Source organism: Neoarius graeffei, chromosome 16 (genome assembly GCF_027579695.1).
Source record: "Neoarius graeffei isolate fNeoGra1 chromosome 16, fNeoGra1.pri, whole genome shotgun sequence".
NCBI lineage: Eukaryota > Metazoa > Chordata > Actinopteri > Siluriformes > Ariidae > Neoarius > Neoarius graeffei.
This window is the reverse complement of record NC_083584.1, coordinates 5,075,573-5,095,782: the sequence shown is the minus strand read 5'-3', so window position 1 is coordinate 5,095,782 and position 20,210 is coordinate 5,075,573. Positions and strand designations below refer to the sequence as shown.

At 43.9% G+C, this 20,210-nt stretch overlaps 2 protein-coding genes across 4 annotated transcripts in view; both read right to left on the bottom strand.

Moving 5' to 3' along the window:
- The window catches only part of prcc (proline rich mitotic checkpoint control factor), a 14,719-nt gene extending 8,533 nt beyond the window's left edge, over positions 1 to 6,186 (bottom strand). The window contains exons 1-3 of the mRNA XM_060942385.1: positions 5,630 to 6,186; positions 1,612 to 1,656; positions 1,012 to 1,491 (exon numbers count right to left, since the gene is read on the bottom strand). Of these exons, the coding sequence (XP_060798368.1) occupies positions 1,012 to 1,491; positions 1,612 to 1,656; positions 5,630 to 5,851 (747 nt within the window). The 5' untranslated portion in view covers positions 5,852 to 6,186. The remainder of the gene's footprint in view (positions 1 to 1,011; positions 1,492 to 1,611; positions 1,657 to 5,629) is intronic.
- Positions 6,187 to 13,190: 7,004 nt separating this feature from the next.
- On the bottom strand, positions 13,191 to 15,758 carry mrpl24 (mitochondrial ribosomal protein L24). Of its 3 annotated transcripts, none has more exons than XM_060941947.1 (6): positions 15,605 to 15,758; positions 14,728 to 14,935; positions 14,250 to 14,345; positions 13,735 to 13,838; positions 13,506 to 13,636; positions 13,191 to 13,408 (listed from the first exon to the last, which is right to left on the bottom strand). In XM_060941947.1, the coding sequence occupies exons 2-6, from the start codon at positions 14,908 to 14,910 to the stop codon at positions 13,272 to 13,274; spliced, it is 651 nt and encodes a 216-aa protein (XP_060797930.1). In that variant the 5' UTR covers positions 14,911 to 14,935; positions 15,605 to 15,758; the 3' UTR covers positions 13,191 to 13,271. The 3 variants fall into 3 exon arrangements, with proteins under 3 accessions (XP_060797930.1, XP_060797931.1, XP_060797932.1); XM_060941948.1 differs by lacking the exon at positions 15,605 to 15,758 and adding an exon at positions 15,499 to 15,598; XM_060941949.1 differs by lacking the exon at positions 15,605 to 15,758 and adding an exon at positions 15,495 to 15,595.
- Positions 15,759 to 20,210: the final 4,452 nt, after the last annotated feature.

Sequence of the window (20,210 nt, the reverse complement as noted above, 5' to 3'; positions counted from 1 at the left end):
GCAGAATCCTGTACACAGAATGAATAGTTTTCAGCAAAATCCAAAAGCATAATACATTCATCCGCTGACAGATTTTCCTTAAAATTCTTCAAATATCCACTCTGGTGTTTGGCAATGAAATGTTTTGCTAGTTTGTCTGCTAGTAGATTATATGCCTTAAAACAGCATTTCCGTCTATCGTAAAACATGCCATACTTGATACCTTAATATTTATAGTTTGGTTTAGGGTACCAACTTCATATTCTGTGCATTTGCTAATCAGAACAAGCTCTTTCCAGTGGTGTAATTGTTTTTATGGTAGACCTTGTCATACATTTGTAATATGCATTTGAATTATAGGTGCAAAATTTTTTTTTAAAGCCTAATAAATCAGAAAGTTTGATTTCTTTTGAACACATACCTAGTTGCCTAAAAAGTACTATAACATGAGTAATAAATAAGAAAATTTGAAAGATCTGGTGTGCTTTAATGTGGAGATATGAGGCGTCAAAGCTGCTCCAAAGCACATTTTTTTATGATTTCCAGCAAGCCATAACTTGGCAAATATTGAACTGTGAACTTTCTGTTTTAGTATTTAAAGGCGTCTGGCATTGAAGAACAATCCTTGAAAATTTCATGTGTCTTGCATGAATAGTTTAAAAGTAATGACTTGTGGAAGTTAGGTCCATTTTCTGTAACACGCCTTTCAACAGTGAAATTGGGGCCATGCCCCCTTTTTTAAAGCCCCTATATCTCAGAAACTAATGAAGGTACAAGCCTAAAATTTCGTACACTATTTATTGGGCACACTGACAATATTTCCAGAAAGTATGAAGCAAATCTGAGATGGTCAGTGGCGAGGCCTCTGGTGATTGCACATGGCTTGACCCATAAGGACAAGCTGCAGTGAGACTGAGAGTGACATGAACACGGAGCCGTGGAGAATCCTGAACACTCGCTATACTCTGATACACTCATGGGAGTTCACTGCTCACTCTCCCGGCCTTCCTGCGGTTCTGAACGAGTGTGTACCTGAGCGCTGGGTTTGTGGTCTTGCGGTTGATACTCGGCGGTGTGGTACTCGTGAGCGCCCCACGCTGGCCTCGGCTGGGACTCTGCGCTGCAGCCGAAGTCAAGCGGCGCGTCCTCGGCGCTGGGAGGAGGCTGTAGAGCAGGAGCGTACGGCTGAAGGTCAGGATATGACGCTCCGACTGCCGGTTCTGACGAGCTTTCTGACAGGGAGAAGTAGTTCTCGGGGGCGAGCTCGTCGTCACTGCCCTCTTCGTCTGCCGCGATCTGCCGAGCGAACTGCAGCGACGCCGACTTGGCCGCTGCTTTAATGGCCGAGGGAGACGGACTCGTCCCAGACACGCCCTGAGATGCCGGCTTGGTCCCTTTGGCGTGAGCAGCAGGGGCGGGGCGTTTAGTGAGGGTGTGGGGCAACAGGGGGCGCTGCGTTTCCTTCACACTCAGGTGTTTGGGTTGGGGGAGGAGAGACGACAGACCACCACCCTGAAAAACAAAAACCCAGAGTGTAGGGATGTGCTGATGGGATCAGGCTGACAAAAATCACAATATTTAACACACGATACTGTCTTCATGGGAGTGTGTGTGTGGGGAGCACCACCTCACCTGTGATCCCACTTTCTTTCTCACAGGTTCATCATCTTCATCTGACTGTAAAAATGGAAAAACATGTTAGAGAATCCCGTTTGGTCATGAGTGGAGTTTTACACACACACACGTTTATTAAAACTGAAAACTGTAAACGCTGATTTAACCAAACAGCACACACTCCTTTAAATAAACAATGAGGAGTTTGTCTACAGAGCTGTTTGGAGAGTTGAGCATGCTGAAGTCCGGTTTTTATCCCCGTCCCGATGCTCAGGAAAAATGAGAGAGAGAATTGAATAAGCTGAGCATTCTGAATATCAGTCGTTATGACTTTCAGAACCCGAACACTTCACATTCCCTCTGACGGCGTTCACTCAGACACCAGATGGATTTATTTACTGGAAAATACACAAGTTCAGGTCTAAATAAATAAGTGAACAAACGAACTGATGAATGTGAGAAGCACTAGAAAGAAACAAACTGAATCTGTGAGGGAGAAAAAAAAAAACCTTCATTATTAATCTTGAAAGGGAACTGCTCCAGTGTTCGTATATTTCAGTTTCTGAATCTCAGTTGTTCTAAAGCTCTGGGATAACAATGGAAATTTGGATGCGTTTTATGATTCACAACTCAGACACTCTGGATGGACGAGGACTCTGACGATCCTGAAAGGCAGCACTTTCGCACGTGCGGAGAATCAACTCAGGTGCAGCGACCAGGTGAGTGTGAGCTCAGGAACATCATCAGATTATAAACATGGGATTGTGTGCATTAGCAAATCCATCTTCATGTATTTTAAACGTGAGTAAAGGTGATAAAGCACGTGTCCATGATGGATCATTCGAGATTTAAAGAGAACAGAGCTTTGAGTTCAAACTTCCCTTGGAAAAAAAAAAGTTTTTGACTAGATTTTTTATTTGACTTCTGTAAACTAAAAGTATCTGAAGAGACTCTGACCAGCTTGCTGGATCAAATCAAGGGTTTGCGTGTTTAAATCTCCGCCACGCAACAGAGCCATTCCACAGGACATCGTAAAGCTGCATTATATTGTCATTTAGCAGAAGCTCTTATCCAGAATGATGTACATCACACCCAGAGCAGCCTGGGGAGCAGCCCGGGGTTCGGGGCCTTGCTCAAGGGCACTTCAGCCATTCCTGCTGGTCCAGGGAATCAAACTGGTAACCTTCTGATCCTAAAGCTGCTGCTCTAACCATTAGACCATGGCTTCCCCATGGGATGTGATCATTCTAAGAATGATATTCGGGCTTGCTGGTAATAATTCGTCATGAAGTTGAATTCTCATCTTTAGTATCGTTTGACGTGAAGAACTGCAGATAATTTGGAGTGATTTTGAATTCCTCGTCTTTAGTACACCGCCAGTATATCAGTACGCGTCTGCAGGCTAAATCATTTCCAATCCTTACCTCTCAAAACTGAAATCACCATTATTGGTGTCTGAGAAGGCAAAGTTATGATCAAACTTAGTTCAAGTCAGTGATGGAGCTGAAACACTGGACACCGTGACTGCGAGTGGAGCTGATGTGGTCGTTCCTAATGAAGGGCTTTAGTAGGATGAGGCAGGCTTGTAGTACTCAAGTCCGACTCGTGACTTGGGAGCACTGATGACTCGGACTCGTGCATTGACTGCATCCGGACTCGCAAATTGGAGACGAGGACTCGGATTTTTTCTTTATTTTTTGTAACATGCCATAATAATTTGCCATAAGATATTTACCTCTACATTAATTTTTATACTAATTTTGTGCAAGAGAACGCACATTCACCTGCTCATACGTCATGTTCAGGATAACATTAACAGCGCTAAAACGCCTGGAGAGACGCCCCTAGGATTGTCCGCTTTGCTTATACAGACTTCTCGTGCAGTGGGAAAAAATGCACTGCTGTGTGTTCCATATGTAGAAGAACTATCGAGGAGACGACGGGGACGACCTCGAACTTCAATCGTCATTTGGTAAGACTCCACCCAGAGAAGGAAGTGACATGCTGTGTTCATTGCGCTGTTGATAGCGAGCGGGGCTTGCTGAGCGACGAACTCACTAGCGTTAACCCTCTCTCGTGTTATAGATTACTTGCAACCACGTGATCAAAACATGCTACGTTATGAGCGTCCACCATGATGGTGGAGATACAAAGCAACTCGGACGGCAGCTGCTGAAAGTGTGTGTCTGTAAACAATGCTGAATTTTCTCAGTATTACCACGATTTGAATGACTGAGTGAAAATTCGACACAAAGAGAAGATAGATGTGTGTGGTTTTGACCCATATTACTAAAAAAAAAAAAAAAAAAAAACTTTTCTGAAGATAAGACACTTCTACTGACCAGAGGACGAATACAGGTCATTTCATCCAAAGCCTTTTGTATACACACGATCAGCTATTTTATATTTCAGGTATTTGTTTAAAAAAAAAAAAAAAGCAGGAATTCTCAATGGAATTTGGCCGAAGCAGCTTCAACACTAAAGAGCGTACTAAGGGAGGTGACCACGTTGGCCCGTGCCACTTCCTGACCCTGGGACGAGTTTAACTCCCTTGCCATTGCAGGCTGCTCGCTTACATGTCTATGTTTCCAGCTGGATCATATCAAGTCTTTAGGCATCAAGCAGCACTCTCACGGGGGCTTTGTTCGCAAATCCCAGGCCAAGGCGTGGTCCTACTGACCTGAGACTGTGCGCTTTAAAAGGGGGAGGTGCCTGTAAAACGTGCCTTCACTGTGAGCTCCGCTGGCAGAGTTATTAATTTTTAAAGCCGACTGGATCAGGTTAAATCTCTAGGCGCGGAGCAGCGCTCTCACAGGGTTTTCATTTACAAACACCGGAATACCTGAAATATAAAATAACTGATAATGTGTATGAAAAAAGCTTTGGACGAAATGGTCATTGGACAAAGTGTCCTGATCCCCTCGTCTCCTCTCCGTCCTAAGCCTCAGAGTTTCCTCGCCCTCTTTCCAAATCACGGACGGAATTCTAAAAAATCAGAACGTGCTACGGTCACGAGTCCTGTTGTGACCATGAGCATACACAGTACAGCACAAAGATACGGCAAACTAAAAGAACGCTTAAAGCAGTACAAAAACAGAGTTGCGCACGCGTGACTACGTTCTGTATGGAATATCGCCTGACCCTGCATTTGTATCTCCACCAACATGGCCGACATCCAGGTTTCTATTTTACTTTGAGGTCACTTGCAAGTCAAGGATTTGCCCTGTTGATAGTGGGTGGGGCTTGCTGAGCCATAAACAAGCTTTTTATTGGTTTACTAAAACGGGGCAGTTGAGCAGTACTGTTAGTCCAACACCGTGGGCGGCACGGTGGTGTAGTGGTTAGCGCCGTCGCCTCATGGCAAGAAGGTCCGGGTTCGAGCCCAGCGGCCGGCGAGGGCCTTTCTGTGCGGAGTTTGCATGTTCTCCCTGTGTCCGTGTGGGTTTCCTCCAGGTGCTCCGGTTTCCCCCACAGTCCAAAGACATGCAGTTAGGTTAACATGGGGCGGCCTTGGTCTGAGGTGCCCTTGAGTGAGGTACCGAACCCCTGACTGCTCCCCGGGCGCTCTGGTGTGGCTGCCCACTGTGTGCGTGTGTTCACTGCTTCAGATGGGTTAAATGCAGAGGATGAATTTCACTGTGCTTGGAGTGTGCAGGTGATGAATAAAGGTTTCTTCTTCTTCAACAGCAGAGACGCTTTCGCATAAAGGCAGCAACAGCCACCGTCAAACGGCGCGGATGGAGTTTTGTTCTCGGACTCGAGTCGAAATCTTCTTTAATGACTCGAACCTGAACACTGTGGACTCTGACTGGAGGTTTAGTGACTCGGCTACAACACTGGGATGAGGTTTAAATGATGGAAGAAGACACTGAATAAAAAACAATCAGGACGCAGGAATGTGGATGAAGTTGAGGTTCTTGGAGTTCCAGCAGAGGATCAGGAGGATCAGGGGCCGGGCTGGAACCTGCAGCTTTAATAATGGCGTGGTGTGGCAGTGAATCCCCCTCTCTCTCTCTCTCTCTCTCTCCACACTCACGCTGTCCGCTCGGATCTCCGGAGCGCTGATCCGGACCGGTTCTGAGCGCTTCTTGGCTCGGGGCAGCTCCGGGCCGGACTTCAGGTTCCCCCCCGCGGGCTCGGAGCGCCTGGGCGCCGGCAGAGACGCGAACAAGCCGCCGGGTTTCCCCGAGCTGCGGGTCTCCGGACTCGGATCATCGCGCTCGCTGTCGTCGCTGCTGTCGTAGGCCACTAAAGACATGTTCGGCCCGGTTCATATAAACCCCGCCCCGCCCCGCCCACTAATCAGTGCTTTACTGATCAAACCGCTCTTAATGACCCGCTAACCCCCGCGCGCTCTCTCTCTCTCTCTCTATCCGGCTATCGCTGCAGATCTCTGCTCTGTAACCCGCACACTCTGCCGCTTCATCATTCCGCCTCACCGACAATAACCCAAACCCTTTATTATTATTATTATTTCAACAAATTCCTATTATTTATTTATATATAAATTTTAAAAAGGCTTAAGCTAGCTAACAGCTAATATGTGTCTATAAACAAATCCCGTTCTTCTTCTTCTGTTAACGAGCAGCTTTGCTTTATTTTACTTCCGGCTACAAATCTCGCGCGATTTGCGCACTGCCGCCACCACGCGGTGCGGAGGAGAACTGCAGGCTGAGTGAGCGCTATCTCTAGCCGCTTTATCCTGTTCTACAGGGTCGCAGGCGAGCTGGAGCCTATCCCAGCTGACTACGGGTGAAAGGCGGGGTTCACCCTGGACAAGTCGCCAGGTCATCACAGGGCTGACACATAGACACAGACAACCATTCACACTCACATTCACACCTACGCTCAATTTAGAGTCACCATTTAACCTAACCTGCATGTCTTTGGACTGTGGGGGAAACCGGAGCACCCGGAGGAAACCCACGCGGACACGGGGAGAACATGCAAACTCCACACAGAAAGGCCCTCACCGGCCACGGGGCTCGAACCCGGACCTTCTTGCTGTGAGGCGACAGCGCTAACCACTACACCACCATGTCGCCCACAACAACATGACTGAGAATAAACATCAACATCAATACACAAAACCTCCACGTTAACGCATTTGTTCATTTTTTATAACTTTTAACTTTCCTTCTCGTGACTTTGTCAGAGTTTACAGGCCAATCTGTTTATGAGGACACTGATACCAGCAGGTCGACTTCATGCTTTTGCTTTTAAAGAAGAAGAAGAAATCTTTATTCATCACATGCACACTTCAAGCACAGTGAGATTCATCCTCTGCATGTAACCCATCTGAAGCAGTGAACACACGCACACACTCAGAGCAGTGGGCAGCCACACCAGAGTGCCCGGGGAGCAGTCAGGGGTTCGGTACCTCGCTCAAGGGCACCTCAGCCCAAGGCCGCCCCACGGTGACCTAACTTTTGAGAATGAATAAATGGCTGAATGAATAAATAAACAAATGAAAAATACATGCAGCGAACCACAGATTCTGCCCATAATTTTTAGATAGATAGATAGATAGATAGAGCAAGCCAAGAAAATGCAATAATGTTAAAGGTTCTGACTGCAAAGTTGAATTCTGGGTAAAATGTTCTATTTTTGTTGGCGTTTCAAGCTGTTTCACTGCTACACACACACACACACACACACACACACGCACTGTGTATCCTGTGTGCAAATGTTTTTGCTGAGATAAAAAGCATCTCGCATTTTACAATTCCAGAGCTTGCTGAAGCAAGTGAGCAACAATATCACATGACCACCGTGGGGCATATTAGACCTACTTTTAACCAAAACAAACATGGCGGACTCGGCTCTCCCACCAGCGGAAAAGAGAAAAGGAAAGCCTGCCTAGTGAGTGCAACTGCAAGAGAGAGCAAGGTTAGAGAGATGACGTGTCATTTTTCTGGACAGATCATTCTAGCTAGCACGTAGCTATCTTAGCCTTAGAACCCATGGGCTCGACTCCACAGCAGTGAGTATGGAGTTCTACACCTAATGTTTTTATCTTACAGAGAAAGAAATGAGAACACACAAGCAGGAACAGAGAAAAGATATAAATATCTGTCTTTTGTTTCACGGATCTATTTACAAACATCGACCACAAATTACATCCCTGCGACTCAAAACTCTCAGAGGTCGATGCAGAGACACGATGTTTTTCACAAGTTGCCATCTTGGTGTGACGCAGTTCCACAGTTATGCTAATTAGTTAAAGCTCCTCATGTCCGGCTGTTTCCTGTTTCTGTACTGCCGTACTGTTTACCTCAAGAGGGAGGAAAATGGTCCCAAAATGGAGGAAAGCGACTTTCAGGACATCAAAATGATCACATCTCATGTGCATGATATTGTTTTTGTGAGACAGAGAAAAACGCCATACACAATAAAAAAAAAATTAAAACATTTCAGATGACTTTGCCATCAGCACCTTTAAAGGAGATACGCAGAACCTTTATTTTTAAATAAATTTGAGTGGATAGTATCTCCATCCTTGACTCTTGTATGCTGTGTAAATGGGAATAAAAAAATATTTTTGAGAGTTAAAATCGACCGCAAAGTTGTGATTGGCGCTGCCCCATTGAGCCAGCCAGCCCTGAGTGCGTGACGTCACAGCAGGAACCGGTTTTAAGGCCGAGGCCTTTTACAGCTATAGACCAAAGTCATATAAATAAAAACTTATGGTGAAAGTAAGAAATAGCGTTACCGACTCGCTCAACTAAGACTGATTTGACTTCATTGATTGTGGGTTGACGCTCATTAAAACAGGATGGGTGTTATAACTTATGCAACTTACATGTACATGCATGGGCGTCGCCACCATTGAATGCGAAGGGGACGTGCCCCCCTCACATTTCATAATTCTTCATTTGGACCCCCCACACACACACACATTTAACATAAAATATGAGTTCACCCAGCGCCGTTTCTATTGCTTCGTGAAAGAATCCATTCCACTTGATCGATAAGAGAATACACAGACCACTGAAAATCCACTCCGGGTTTTCCGGGCGTTCCCTACAACAACTCACCGCGCGCGAGTGAATCTCAGCGCGAGCGGAGACATTTTTGGTGCAGCTGCTGGAAAGTGGAGGAGGTGACGTCATCCCCATTGCAACCTCACAGTGTCTTGCTTTTGCTAAAACCTTATTCTTTTGTGATATGCCCTCAAAATTAACCCTAGGCCATGTTAAATTAATGTTCAACTAAACAATGAAATAAGCTTAGCCTAATGGGGTATTCTTGGTTGATGATGAATTGTTTGCAGTATTTGCTCCTCCCCAGACACAATGGACATAAGGACATTCTTTACAAAGAAGCGGAAAGTCAGTCAAAATTTCCCCACAGGACAAAATTTCCCCACAATGGAAATGTTAGTTCAGTTAGCTGGTTAGTCAATGTTAGGAGATGTATCAGCTAGCTTATTGTTAGCTATCATTTAATTCAACCCCAGTATGCCTACCTTATTGTAATGCCAAGAATGAGGTCAAGTCTGCTCTGATATTTATTGATTCCTTGTTTTGTCTGGTCTTTGGCAGTTTTCTGGAAAGTAAGATGGGAAATCAGTGTCTGGGGAAGGAATAGTAGAGAGGAAAGCGATGGAGAGAGATGGATGTTATTCCAGGTGGATTGTGAAGGAAAGGGGGATAAAAGTGATGAAGTGGTAGAAATTGTGGTGGCACCAATGTAAGGAGTTCTAGCTATAAATCTATTTGTTATACTAATCTGTAAATGTTACTGTAGTACCACCATTGCATGCAGGTTGACAAAACTGCACTTGTTCATTGTGTGAAGGTCTCTTTTATGTGTCATTGCTTGACAGTGTGATTTTGTGTGAAAAAAGTAAAATGCACCCACTAAAGTCACTGCTGGTGGTTAACAAAATTGCACCTGTTCATTGTGTGAAGTTGTTTTTTATGTGTCACCGTTGCTGGACACAGTGTGATTTTGTGTTATGAAGTTTGCATGATGCCATGTCATGCCTGTTCATTGTGTGAAATTATGAATATTCTTATTTTTAAACATACAGTTGAGTGTCACTATTGCTTGGCACAGTGGCATGTTGTGTTACACCTAAAACTAAATAAAAAAGGAAACACAAAATAAAAAGTAAAATGCACCCATAAAGTCATTCTCTAGCCACTTTATCCTATTCTACAGGGTCGCAGGCAAGTCACTGTTGATGATAAATTGTGTCACATTCATCTCATTATCTTCGGCAGAGCAGTGGGTTTAAAAACAGGCTGATGAATATATGGACTACTTGAATGAGGACTTATTGTTGAGTCTCGAAAATAGTCATTGAATTAAGTGACTTTTGAAGGTAAAATTCCGTGTTTAACAACCTGTTAAAAATACACCAGAATGCAGGAAATGGCATCTAATTAATTAAAAATTTTCTGGGGGAGGACCCCTGCCAGTGTGTCCCCCCCCCACATTAAAAATGCTTCTGACGCCCCTGTGTACATGCATGCATTTTCACTGATAAAACATAAAAGGCTCATTAAATAATCAGATGAACTGAGACAATCACATTCTGAAGCAAATTAAATAATCTTATACCGCTAACTTAAACACACAATACAAGTTACATGGATTAATCTAAATGCAGGGAAACAATGAGTTTTTGTTGTTTTGTATCCAAACGAGAGTCTGAGTTTACCCGTCTGTGTTCTCGCTTCTTGAAGGCCGATCTTGTGGCCGATTGTTTCAAAACAATCTGACTTTCAGTTGTTCGTTCAGTTCTCCGTTCATTCGCTTCTTCCATGTAAGGGCGAGATATTGCTGCTGAGGCGAACATATCCAGCAGAGAAATCAGACGGCTGCTCCACTCATTCTCCATTTTCTCCATACTGAGTACTCCGCCATTACTGCTCGGCTAACACAATTACTAAAACCCGGGATGGGACGTCACCAGTTTTAGCAACAACTGCGGGGAGGTCACTGCCTGAGCGATAATATGTCCCGTCCTGTCTTTTAGCAACAACCCTTGGCTCACGTGCCAGGATAACTGGTGTAACTGAACTTACTTTCCTTTTCCTGTAGTTTTCTTTTAATTGTTGGTACTGCACCCTCTTTCAATACGGGCTTATAGCCAACGCTCAACAGATCAGAGGTCTCGTACGAGTCCTCAGTAAAATGTGCAGAGCAGAGGAGAGACCACTTCGTAGGCGCCCAATGTGCCCGTGGACTTCTCGCAAAACGCATCCAAATCTTTGCAGTTTGAACATTCTTGGGCCATGAATGCAACATAAATCCACCTCTGTCGTGTTGCTGCACCGGTCAGCAACACATCTACGTGGCATGGCGATAAATTCGCTCAAAATGGAGGATCGGAGTTGCAGTCAGCTCTGCGTTTTAGTATAGCGGAAATGGCGATGAGACCGGTAGACTTCCTGCTGTGACGTTACGGACATCAAGGTCATTCACTCAGACCGCTACCAATATAAATCACTTTAATCATAAACATTACTATATTAGATTTATTGTTAATGCTTAAAACCATTTCTATGCCATTCTTGAAGTCTCAAGGCATTTATAAACAAAAAGTGAGGCCATGGCTCTGCGGATATGCTTTAAGAAAAACATGCTTTATAATTACTATAAAATGCTGCTCTTCTTTTTTTCTCCAGAAACCATGATAAATTACATTTATTTATGATGAGTTTTCTTTTATGAAGGTCTTTTTTCAAACAGAACATCCCACAGGTTTGTTCTTTTATGTGTAATCTGCAATACTATACATTATTACTATAATATTAGTACATTAAATATAATCAATCATTTTTACTTCATAATATTTACAGTTGTGGTCAGAAGTTTACATACAGTGACATGAATGTCATGGCAATATTTGGGCTTTCAGTAATTTCTTTGAACTGTTCTTTTTCTGTGGCAGAACGATTGTACAGCATACAGCTTTCATTAAAAAACACTAGAACTTGGTGCACAAGTAAAAAATTTGAGGGGGGGGGGGGAGTTCTGAAATCAACACATGGTCAAAAATTTACATACGCTCACTTAGATTATTAATTCAGAGGTGCCGAAACTTCCAAAATGTCTCTTATCTTGCCGAGGTCTCTTAACTTCCTGTTAGTGATCATGATTGACTACAGCTGGTAGCTTCTCTGTTCCGCCATAAAAAGGGTTTGTTTGCAGCACTCATTGGATTGACCAGCACAGAGTAAAATGGGAAAGTCCAAGGAGCTCAGTGCAGATCTGAGAAAGAGGATCGCAGATGTACACAACTCCAGAATGTCTCTTGGAGCCATTTCTAAACAAGTGCGAATTCCAAGATCAGTTCAAACAATTGTATCCAAGTTATTGAGAGTTTTAGTCACTTTGCCAAGCCACTTTGCTTCAAGAAAACCTAAAATGTCATCCTCAGCTGAAAGGAAATTGGTTCGGATGGTCAGAAACAACCTGACAACCACCATGGCACAGCCCTGCCATGAACTGGAAACTGATGGATCACTGTCTACAGTTCAGATCACCATGGACCAAGAGGCTGCTATCCAAGAACTAATCCCCTGCTCCAAAATTGACACCTTCAAGCTTAACTAAAGTTTGAAGCTGACCACACGGACAAAGAAAAATCCTTTTGGAGGAAAGCTGTATGGTCAGATGAGACAAAGATTGAGTTGTTTGGCCACAATGACCACCATGTACAGAGGGACGCTGTACCAGCTGGTGGTGGTGGTAGGACCATCATGCTCTGGGCTGTTTTGCTGCCAGTGGAACTAGTTCATTGCACAAAGTGGATGGAATAATGAAGAAGGAGGACGACCTCAGAATTCTTCAGCATAAACCATCAGAAACTTGAACACAACTTGGGACTTACAACAGGACAATGAACCCAAACACGCATCAGAGCTGGATGTGGAGGATAAAGCAGGCGAACATTAAGCTTAAAACAAGTCCTGACTTCAACCCTATTGAAAATACATGGGCCGTGCTTATAAGTCGAGTCCATGCCAAGAAAAAAAAACGAATTTAATTGAACTCTACCAATTCTACCATGAAGAGTCGTGAAATATCCAACCAGAATTCTGCCAGAAGCTTGTTCATGGGAAACAAAAATATTTGGTCAAGGTGAATCTTGCAAAGAGGTATTTTACCCAAATATTAGGTGTGCTGTATGTATATTTTTGACCCTGTATGTATAATTTTGACACCCTGTGTTGATTTCAGAAAACCAAAAGAAAATTTAAACTTGTGCACCAAATTCTAGTGTTTTTTAATTAAAGCTGTACAATCATTCAGTTCAAAGAAATTACTGAAAGCCCAAATATTGCCATGACATTCATGTCACTGTATATAAACTTCTGACCAAAACTGTAGATTGTTTTGATTTTCATTTATGGATCTTTTTTCTTTGTAAATGTAGAATTTACTAAAAATCTTACTGAAAATAAAACAAAAAAAATGAAGGTAAGGAGTTTCGTTAAAGAGGAAATATTTTCCAGATCTCTGTATGACTCTGGAAAATTGTTTCTGACGGTCACTTTAACAGGAAACGGACTCTGGATGGAAGATTTAACGTAGAAATAGGAGCCTCTGTTTTATCAGCAGTGTTACAGGAAATGACACGGTTGGATAAAGACATGTTTATTGCAGATCAACATCGCCATGACAGTGTAAAGAACATTCCGCCGTCCTCTTGCTTGTGCGTCTCAGTACCAGAAGCTTCTTCGGGGTCTTCTGGGTTCCTGGATGTTCATTTTCTCCATTACTTCCTCCTCCAGAGTTTTCAGTGACAGAATGTATGTTTTCTCCAGAGCATCCTCAGGAGATGTGTCCTTCGGTCCATCTGTAACCCCCCCCACACACACACACACGCAAGAACACTGACACTGGAGACTCCTTCCGTAAATGTGAAATTCCGTGCTTTTCCCATCCTCACTCACCTTTCCACTGCTGTGGTATGATGCCATCCCTCCTCTGAAAAACGGGTTTGGGGATGATGCGTCCCGTCCTGATGGAGATCCGGACCTTCTCTCCCTCCTCTGTGAACCTCCACTCTGTCTCTGTGGGCTTCCTGTTGTTGGAAAAGTGAAATAAACAGCAGTGGGATTGATGGTGCAGATGAGGATGCTGAGGTGAGGAAGCATCAGTACAGGGTGCAGAGGGTCTGACCTGTCTGTGGGGTCGACGAGCGAGACGTCCTTCAGCAGGAGAGGAGCTTCACTCGCGCTGTACGTCCCTCTGTAGTCCCCGGACCTGCCGATGTACCTGTAGTGCTGGGAGGGGGAGAAGAGATCAGGGTGTGGCCAAGGAAATACCCCCCCACACACACACACCCAGCTAAATTATTCAGTGACTTACAAAAAGTATTGGCACCCTGAAGAACCAGCCTATTATTATTTTAACCATGAAATGAAAACAAGCTTCATGACTGTAAACAGATAAAAACATTACTGAAATAATGATTTATTCTGAAAGGCACGCTCTATTCACTAACGAACAATCATTACATTAAATCATCTCTTCCTCTGAACATATCTATTATTATTAATTATTATTACTACTACTACTACTACTACACAGTATAAAGAACAAACGTCACTTCATTACAAACCAGATTTTAAACTTTACATTTAAACAAAATCAAATTGAACATAAACATTCAGAGTGTGTGTGTGTGTTTTTACCGTGTTGAGGCCCTCGACGATGACCCAGTTACGGTGGCGGAACACCTGACTGACTTTCCCCTGTTTCCCTTTATCTTTACCTGAGAGGATCTCCACCTGCAGAGCGACCGACACACACACATTCCTAAAGCTCAGAACAGCTGCACTGGACACGCAGCAGCAGTTCAGTGTGACGCTTCAAATCATAAAAATGTTTCAAAATTTTTTTGATGAAAATTTCACACATTTATTACACCAAGTTATATCAGAACCAACTAACAAACTAACAGAGAGAGAGAGAGAGACAGACAGACAGAGAGAAACATAGAAAGAAACAGAAACGCAGACAGACATTGACAGAAATGCCTGCACCTGCTTGTTTATATTCATGGTGTATTAGATATTAACTGAATCATCTCTACTGTAGTACAAAGTTTAACACACATAGCATTCTAGATGAACGAACCCACACACACACAGATACACAGTAGTTTCTTACCACGTCTCCTCTGAACACACACCAGTCCTCAGGAGCGATCGGCTCCACAAACACCTTCCTCCTCCTCTTCCCCGGAGGGTTCAGTCTCCGTGCTGCAGTGGTCCACGGCCTGTTCGTCCCATAACGATAATCACGAGGAAATGCAGCCTTCGCTGCCATCGAGAGTAGAGCCGTCAGACGCATACTTCACACACACACGCACGCAGGTCTAAAGAAGGGAAATAGGAAATGATCTTAGGTTAGATATAAACAAAGCACATAATAATAATAATAATAATAATAAAGTCAGTGCTTTTCAAACTCACACTAACTGAGTCAACATCAGATTCTAATTTTGTACCAAAAATATTATTTCTCTTCTTATTTCTCTTTAAAAGTTTTATAATTTTGCAAATGTTTAATAAAATGATGACTGTATAATGGAAGTATTGATGAACAGTTTCACTCTTCAGCTGGTGATTTATCACAAAACTCTAAACCCATCAATAATAAACACATGATGTATTGTGAAGGAGTTTTATTATATGAGGAGTCTGAAATAATCATGTCGCTGTGACTCTGAGGACATCTGGACCCTAAATTCTACAAACCACCCACACACACACACACACACTCACTCACTCACTCACTCTCACACACACACCATTTATTTACTTAAACATTTAATTCAATTAGGCACAAGAGATCCACGTTCATTTATAATAAAAGAGTTCAATCATGTGTTACAGCAATAAATTGATTAAACTGAGGATTAGAGTTAAACCCACTCGCCCTGGACAGGAAGTGATGTAACCCTGAGGGCTGATGGGAATGAACTGCACTGTTTCCTCCCCCTGCCTTCACACAGCCGCAAATTCAACATTTATCTGTTTCCTACCTGCGATTAAAAACACTGAACCGGAAGAGTAAATAAACCCCAAACTCTCAATAAATCCTTTAATAATCCGCTTCAGAGAAGATAAACTTAAACACACTGCAGCCAAACACACGTCCCCGAGGCAACCATTACCACGCATGCGCACAAAACAGAGCGGGGGAGCTTTACTTCCGGTTTACACATACAGGAAATGAGTTTAGGATAAAAGTCTACAAAACTGCGGATAAAAGTTTACAAGCCTCTCTACTTAATTAATTACTTATTTAGTAAATAAATACGTAAGCGAGTAAGCAATAACACTAAATCTCTTTTATACTGATTAACTTAATGTATTTACTTAATTTACTAATCATCTCATCTCATGGGCAGCACGGTGGTGTAGTGGTTAGCGCTGTTGCCTCACAGCAAGAAGGTCCGGGCTCGAGCCCCGTGGCCAGCGAGGGCCTTTCCGTGCGGAGTTTGCATGTTCTCCCCGTGTCCGCGTGGGTTTCCTCCGGGTGCTCCGGTTTCCCCCACAGTCCAAAGACATGCAGGTTAGGTTAACTGGTGACTCTAAATTGAGCGTAGGTGTGAATGTGAGTGTGAATGGTTGTCTGTGTCTATGTGTCAGCCCTGTGATGACCTGGCGACTTGTCCAGGGTGTACCCCGCCTTTCGCCCGTAGTCAGCTGGGATAGGCTCCAGCTTGCCTGCGACCCTGTAGAAGGATAAAGCGGCTAGAGATAATGAGATGAGATGAGATCTCGTCTCATCTTCATCCGCTTATCCGGGGCCGGGTCGCAGAGGCAGCAGTCTGAGCATGGAAGCCCAAACTTCCCTCTTCCCAGACACCTCGGCCAGCTCCTCGGGAAGAACACCGAGGCATTCCCAGGCCAGCCGAGAGACATAGTCCCTCCAGCGTGTCCTGGGTCTTCCCCGGGGCCTCCTCCCCAGGGGACATGCCTGGAACACTTCCCCAGGGAGGCGTCCAGGAGGCATCCGAAAGAGCTGCCCGAGCCACCTCAGCTGATTCCTCTCGATGTGGAGGAGCAGCGGCTCTACTCCGAGCTCCTCCCGAGTGACTGTGCTTCTCCCTAAGGGAGCGCCCAGCCACCCTGCGAAGGAAACTCATTTCGGCCGCTTGTATCCGCGATCTTGTTCTTTCGGTCATTACCCAAAGCTCATGACCATAGGTGAGAGTCAGAACGTAGATCAACCGGTAAATCGAGAGCTTTGCCTTTTGGCTCAGCTCCTTCTTCACCATGACGGACTGGTAAAGCGACCGCATCACTGTGGGGGCCGCACCGATCCGCCTGTCGATCTCAGGCTCTATCCTTCCCTCACTCGTGAACAAGATCCCGAGATACTTAAAATCCTCCACTTGAGGCAGGACTTCTCCATTAACCTGGAGAGGGCAAGCCACCCTTTTCCGGTCGAGAACCATGGCCTCTGACTTGGAGGTGCTGATTCTCATCCCAGCTGCTTCACACTCGACTGCAAACCGCCCCAGTGCATGCTGAAGGTCCTGGTTTGAAGAAGCCAACAGGACAACATCATCTGCGAAAAGCAGAGATGAAATCCTGTGGTTCCCAAACAGGATTCCTTCCGGCCCCTGGCTGCGCCTAGAAATTCTGTCCATAAAGATTATGAACAGAACCGGTGACAAAGGGCAGCCCTGCCGGAGTCCAACATGCACTGGGAACAGGTCTGACTTACTGCCGGCAATGCGAACCAGACTCCTGCTCCGTTCGTACAGGGACCGGACAGCCCTTATCAAATTAATTTATTAATAAGTCAAAAATTATTATTATTATTATTATTATTATTATTATTATTATTATTCTAGTACTTCATATATAAATATATAGAGGATATTACATGGTAGTGTGAACATATGAAATTTATTTTCGAGTGGTGAATGTATATTTCATGTGTGACTGAAGTGAACGAGTGAAAATATTTTCAACACGAGAAGATAAACTTCATATCTTCGTGCCACCATGTAATGTTTTTTTATATTATATGAATACATCCACAAAACCCCCCACAAAAAAAGGCAAGTTAATCAAAAGAATTTTAATTTTGAACCGGTTCAGCATTTTGACAACGCGCATCTAGTCAGCAGGAAAACACTGGAAGTGACATCATCGGAGTGAAATATCGGGAATTATTATCCATACAGGACATGTATTCGATGGAATAAAAACACATGTTCTATTCCCTTCTAGCAGGTTTCAGTCATTTGGTTTGATAGCATGCAATATTGTTAGCATATCGCTTATCCTACATGTATTATGTCACTCTACCAATGAAGAAAGAGCATTGAATACGGTTTACGATATTGCATGGTTCTTAAGACAACATGACGTCACACATCGGAGACATAAAACTTCCATGCTAGCGAGCGACTGGGACAATTTGTAAACAAACATGGCTGCCAGGTTTCCTTCATAAAATACGGAAGATTCTGAGAGAATTTTGAAAGAGAAAGACGTGTTTAACACCTGAAAGGAATGTGTGTGTATAATAATAATAATCTCATCTCATTATCTGTAGCCGCTTTATCCTGTTCTACAGGGTCGCAGGCGAGCTGGAGCCTATCCCAGCTGACTACGGGCGAAAGGCGGGGTTCACCCTGGACAAGTCGCCAGGTCATCACAGGGCTGACACATAGACACAGACAACCATTCACACTCACATTCACACCTACGCTCAATTTAGAGTCACCAGTTAACCTAACCTGCATGTCTTTGGACTGTGGGGGAAACCGGAGCACCCGGAGGAAACCCACGCGGACACGGGGAGAACATGCAAACTCCACACAGAAAGGCCCTCACCGGCCACGGGGCTCGAACCCGGACCTTCTTGCTGTGAGGCGACAGTGATACCCACTACACCAACGTGCCGCCCAATAATAATAATAATAATAATAATAATAATAATAGCTGGCTTTTTTTCATGGTCTATCAGATATATTCCATTCAGCTACTTGTCTTCGACTTGTTCAGTATCATGCTAGCTGAATGGAATATATCTGATAGGCCACTCAACACCAGCCAATATGTCCCTCAGATCAGTGATGTATTTCATATGAAAAATGTGAGTTTTTCAACACGAGAAGATAAATGTCAGATCTTCAAGCCAATGTGTGATTTTTGTTTTATTATATTGATACATTCACAAACAAAAAGTCCCCAAATTTATCAAAACAACTCACTCATCGATTTCCTCACGAGTGACAGATAGAGATTTATGTCACGGTTTTGGTTCTCCATGTCCCGGATGGAGCTCAGATGAAAAATACCAGTGGTGTATTTCACACTAAAACACTCGTGTCTATGTAATAAAACAAACAAATAAACTGTGCAAACAGTAATCACTGTATAATCGTCATCAGTGAGCCATAATAACTGAAACAGAGTCAGTGTGAGACGACCCTTTGCTTTAGTCTCAGGTCCAGTGAGGTCAGTTTTATGTGGAAATGATCTGTAGGTTTTACTGAGCATCTTACAGAACCAGCCGCAGTTCTCCTGGACACTTTGACTGTCACACTCACTTCTTCATTTTACACCAAAACCCAGCAGCCTTCATTATGGTTTATTTTTTCATCTGAAAAGTGCTCTCTTATGGAATAAGTCAGTGTTCAGATACAAACTTTTTTCTGTAACATTTAATTTTGTCCTGGGAAAAAAAAACGAACGTTTGGGACTCTAAAATGCTTGTGCACTGACTCGATGATGTCGGAGTGATGAAAGAGAGCTCTGTAAGTGATGGAGTGATGAAGCAGAGCTCTGTAAGTGATGGAGTGATGAAAGAGAGCTCTGTAAGTGATGGAGTGATGAAGCAGAGCTCTGTGAGTGATGGAGTGATGAAACAGAGCTCTGTGAGTGATGGAGTGATGAAACAGAGCTCTGTGAGTGATGGAGTGATGAAACAGAGCTCTGTGAGTGATGGAGTGATGAAACAGAGCTCTGTGAGTGATGGAGTGATGAAACAGAGCTCTGTAAGTGATGGAGTGATGAAGCAGAGCTCTGTGAGTGATGGAGTGATGAAACAGAGCTCTGTGAGTGATGGAGTGATGAAGCAGAGCTCTGTGAGTGATGGAGTGATGAAACAGAGCTCTGTGAGTGATGGAGTGATGAAGCAGAGCTCTGTGAGTGATGGAGTGATGAAACAGAGCTCTGTGAGTGATGGAGTGATGAAACAGAGCTCTGTAAGTGATGGAGTGATGAAACAGAGCTCTGTAAGTGGTGGAGTGATGAAGCAGAGCTCTGTGAGTGATGGAGTGATGAAACAGAACTCTGTAAGTGATGGAGTGATGAAGCAGAGCTCTGTGAGTGATGGAGTGATGAAGCAGAGCTCTGTGAGTGATGGAGTGATGAAGCAGAGCTCTGTGAGTGATGGAGTGATGAAGCAGAGCTCTGTGAGTGATGGAGTGATGAAGCAGAGCTCTGTGAGTGATGGAGTGATGAAGCAGAGCTCTGTGAGTGATGGAGTGATGAAGCAGAGCTCTGTGAGTGATGGAGTGATGAAGCAGAGCTCTGTGAGTGATGGAGTGATGAAACAGAGCTCTGTGAGTGATGGAGTGATGAAGCAGAGCTCTGTGAGTGATGGAGTGATGAAGCAGA

Coding starts and splice junctions, on each gene's coding strand:
- mrpl24 (XM_060941947.1), bottom strand. CDS start 14,910: ATGCGTCTGACGGCTCTACTCTCGATGGCAGCGAAGGCTGCATTTCCT. Junction 13,637..13,734: donor CTCGTCGACCCCACAGACAG/GTCAGACCCTCT, acceptor TTCCAACAACAG/GAAGCCCACAGAGACAGAGT. Junction 13,409..13,505: donor CATACCACAGCAGTGGAAAG/GTGAGTGAGGAT, acceptor GGGGGGTTACAG/ATGGACCGAAGGACACATCT.